This window comes from Chaetura pelagica, unplaced genomic scaffold (assembly GCF_000747805.2).
Source record: "Chaetura pelagica isolate M959 unplaced genomic scaffold, ChaPel_1.0 scaffold451, whole genome shotgun sequence".
NCBI classification, from domain to species: domain Eukaryota; kingdom Metazoa; phylum Chordata; class Aves; order Apodiformes; family Apodidae; genus Chaetura; species Chaetura pelagica.
In genome coordinates this window covers 10,834-14,761 of record NW_009951953.1, presented here as the reverse complement: position 1 = coordinate 14,761, position 3,928 = coordinate 10,834, and the positions used below count along the sequence as shown (strand labels likewise).

The following is a 3,928-nucleotide window of genomic DNA, read 5'->3' as shown; positions in this document are numbered from 1 at the left end:
AATGATGGGTTCTCCTCGTGGATTGATGGGTTCTTCTCATGGATTGGGAGGTTCTCATGGATTGATGGGTTCTCCTCGTGGATTGATGGGTTCTTCTCATGGATTGGGAGGGTCTCATGGATTGATGGGTTCTCCTCGTGGATTGATGGGTTCTCCTTGTGGAACAGTGGGTTCTCATGGATTGGAGGGTTCTCCTTACGGAATGGGGTGTTCTCCTCATGGATTGATGGGTTCTCCTCATGGATTGATGGGTTCTCCTCATGGATTGATGGGTTCTCCTCATGGATTGATGGGTTCTCCTCATGGATTGATGGGTTCTCCTCATGGATTGATGGGTTCTCCTCATGGATTGATGGGTTCTCCTCATGGATTGATGGGTTCTCCTCATGGATTGATGGGTTCTCCTCATGGATTGATGGGTTCTCCTCATGGATTGATGGGTTCTCCTCATGGATTGGAGGGTTCTCTTCATGGATTGATGGGTTCTCCTCATGGAATGATGGGTTCTCATGGATTGGAGGGCTCTCCTCATAGAGTGATGAATTCTCCTTATGGATTGATGGGTTGCTCATGGATTGGAGGGTTTTTCTCCTGGATTGATGGGTTCTCCTCATGGAATGGTGGGTTCTCATGGATTGGAGGGTTTTTTGTCATGGATTGAAGGGTTCTCCACGTGGATTGGGAGGTTCTCCTCATGGATTGATGGGTTCTCATGGATTGGAGGGTTCTCCTCATGGAATGGGGGGTTCTCCTCATGGATTGATGGGTTCTCCTCATGGAATGATGGGTTCTCATGGATTGGAGGGTTCTCCTCATGGAATGGGGGGTTCTTCTCTTGGTTGGAGAGTTTTCCTCATGGAGGGAGGGATTCTTGGCCTGGCATGGAGGGTTCTCCTGGCATGGAGGGTTCTCCTCCTCCAGGGAAGTTTTTCCTCCTCTTCCCCACCCTGGGAGGTTTGTAAATAAAGGGTTTCTCATGTTTGGTTCTTTTATACAAGGAATCAAAGGGTTTTGGGGGGGATTTTTGTCTCAGCGGTGACAAAGAGCGGGAATTGAGTCTTTAGGGACCCAAAGACTGGGAATTAGGACCCAAATATTGGGAATTAGGCCCCAAATATTGGGAATTAGGCCCCAAGTAATTGGAATTAGGCCTTGAAGGTCCCAAGTCATGGGAATTAGGCCTTAAAGGACCCAAATAATGGGAATTAGGACCCAAATAATGGGAATTAGGCCTTGGAGGTCCCAAATAATGGGAATTAGGGACCCAAATAATGGGAGTTAGGCCTTGAAGGACCCAAGTAATGGGAATTAGGCCCCAAGTAATTGGAATTAGGCCTTGAAGGTCCCAAGTCATGGGAATTAGGCCTTAAAGGACCCAAATAATGGGAATTAGGACCCAAATAATGGGAATTAGGCCTTGGAGGTCCCAAATAATGGGAATTAGGGACCCAAATAATGGGAGTTAGGCCTTGAAGGACCCAAGTAATGGGAATTAGGCCCCAAGTAATTGGAATTAGGCCTTGAAGGTCCCAAGTCATGGGAATTAGGCCTTAAAGGACCCAAATAATGGGAATTAGGACCCAAATAATGGGAATTAGGCCTTGAAGGCCCCAAATAATGGCAATTAGGCCCCAAATAATGGCAATTAGGCCTTTAAGGACTGGAATAGTCAGAATTATTAAACCTTTAGAGACCCAAAAAATGGGAATTTCTCCCAAATAACAGGAATTGGGTTTTTAAGGATCCAAATAAATGATAAATAAGAATAAAAAAGGGCATTATTAAACCTTGAAGGACCCCAAGAATCGGAATGGAGACTTAGAAGAGCCAACACGTCAAGATTGAAGCCTTTTAATTTGATCTCTGAGGTAATTAATTAGTGTCCTGAGGTAATTAATGAACGAGCAGCTCCAGCTACAGGTTGAGTTTCATGTCCAAGATGGCAGCGTGGATGTCGGGGCTGAGGGGGACGTAGGACCTCTTGGTGTCATGGCGGAAGAACAGGGGGTCTTGGATGACCTTGGGGTCGAAACCCTCCTTGACCAGGTTGCTCTTGCACTGCTTGAAGGTTCCCGTGATCTCCAGAGCTTCCTGGGGGAGGGGACACCAGGGTTGGGGTGATGGCCCCGGAAGGGGGGACATGGGTGGTTGGTATGGGGTGACTACCCATGGGCACATGGTGACCACCCATTGGCATGGCATGACCACCCATTGGTGACCACCCATGGGCACGTGGTGACCCCCCATTGGCATGGCATGACCCCCCATTGATGACCACCCATGGGCACGTGGTGACCCCCCATTGGCATGGCATGACCCCCCATTGATGACCACCCATGGGCACGTGGTGACCCCCCATTGGCATGGCATGACCCCCCATTGATGACCACCCATGGGCACGTGGTGACCCCCCATTGGCATGGCATGACCCCCCATTGATGACCACCCATGGGCACGTGGTGACCCCCCATTGGCATGGCATGACCCCCCATTGATGACCACCCATGGGCACGTGGTGACCCCCCATTGGCATGGCATGACCCCCCATTGATGACCACCCATGGGCACGTGGTGACCCCCCATTGGCATGGCATGACCCCCCATTGATGACCACCCATGGGCACGTGGTGACCCCCCATTGGCATGGCATGACCCCCCATTGATGACCACCCATGGGCACGTGGTGACCCCCCATTGGCATGGCATGACCCCCCATTGATGACCACCCATGGGCACGTGGTGACCACCCATTGGTGATGACCCATTACCAGCACCTGACCACTGACCCCCCATCAGCATGTGGTGCCCACCCATTGGCACGGAATGACCACCCACTGCTGCACACCCACTGGTGCCCACCCACGGGCACGCGGCGCTCACCAGAGCCCTCCCACCCTCCCCCCCAAGTCCTCCTTGGCCCTGTGGCCACCAAAACCCTCCTCCAGAAGCCCCCCCACCCAGGTGGGGCTGGTGGGACCACCCACCTGCAGGCGCAGGAAGCGGGGGGCGGCGTAGCCGGGCAGGGTCTCCTGGGTGAACCTGAAGAGCTTCTCCCCATCGAAGGACTTGGACCACTAGAGGAGCACGTGGTGGTCCCAGAACGTGTGACCCTTCCTGGTGACTACTTGGACCACTAGAGGAGCACGTGGTGGTCCCAGAACGTGTGACCCTTCCTGGTGACTACTTGGACCACTAGAGGAGCACGTGGTGGTCCCAGAACGTGTGACCCTTCCTGGTGACTACTTGGACCACTAGAGGAGCACGTGGTGGTCCCAGAACGTGTGACCCTTCCTGGTGACTACTTGGACCACTAGAGGAGCACGTGGTGGTCCCAGAACGTGTGACCCTTCCTGGTGACTACTTGGACCACTAGAGGAGCACGTGGTGGTCCCAGAACGTGTGACCCTTCCTGGTGACTACTTGGACCACTAGAGGAGCACGTGGTGGTCCCAGAACGTGTGACCCTTCCTGGTGACTACTTGGACCACTAGAGGAGCACGTGGTGGTCCCAGAACGTGTGACCCTTCCTGGTGACTACTTGGACCACTAGAGGAGCACGTGGTGGTCCCAGAACGTGTGACCCTTCCTGGTGACTACTTGGACCACTAGAGGAGCACGTGGTGGTCCCAGAACATCTGACCCTTCCTGGTGGCCACTTGGACCATTAGAGGAGCACCTGGTGGTCCCAGAACGTGTGACCCTTCTTGGTGGCCACTTGGACCACTAGAGGAGCACGTGGTGGTCCCAGAACATCTGACCCTTCCTGGTGGCCACTTGGACCACTAGAGGAGCACGTGGTGGTCCCAGAACGTGTGACCCTTCTTGGTGGCCACTTGGACCACTAGAGGAGCACGTGGTGGTCCCAGAACATCTGACCCTTCCTGGTGGCCACTTGGACCACTAGAGGAGCACGTGGTGGTCCCAGAAC

At 53.4% G+C, this 3,928-nt stretch overlaps 1 protein-coding gene across 1 annotated transcript in view; it reads right to left on the bottom strand.

Annotated features, from left to right (window-relative positions):
* Window positions 1–1,914: 1,914 nt before the first annotated feature.
* The window catches only part of LOC104390020 (very long-chain acyl-CoA synthetase-like), a gene marked incomplete at its 5' end in the record, with an annotated part of 11,249 nt that continues 9,235 nt past the window's right edge, over window positions 1,915–3,928 (bottom strand). Inside the window, 2 exon segments of the mRNA XM_009999094.1 lie at window positions 1,915–2,091; window positions 2,985–3,114. Coding sequence (XP_009997396.1) covers window positions 1,915–2,091; window positions 2,985–3,114 — 307 coding nt within the window.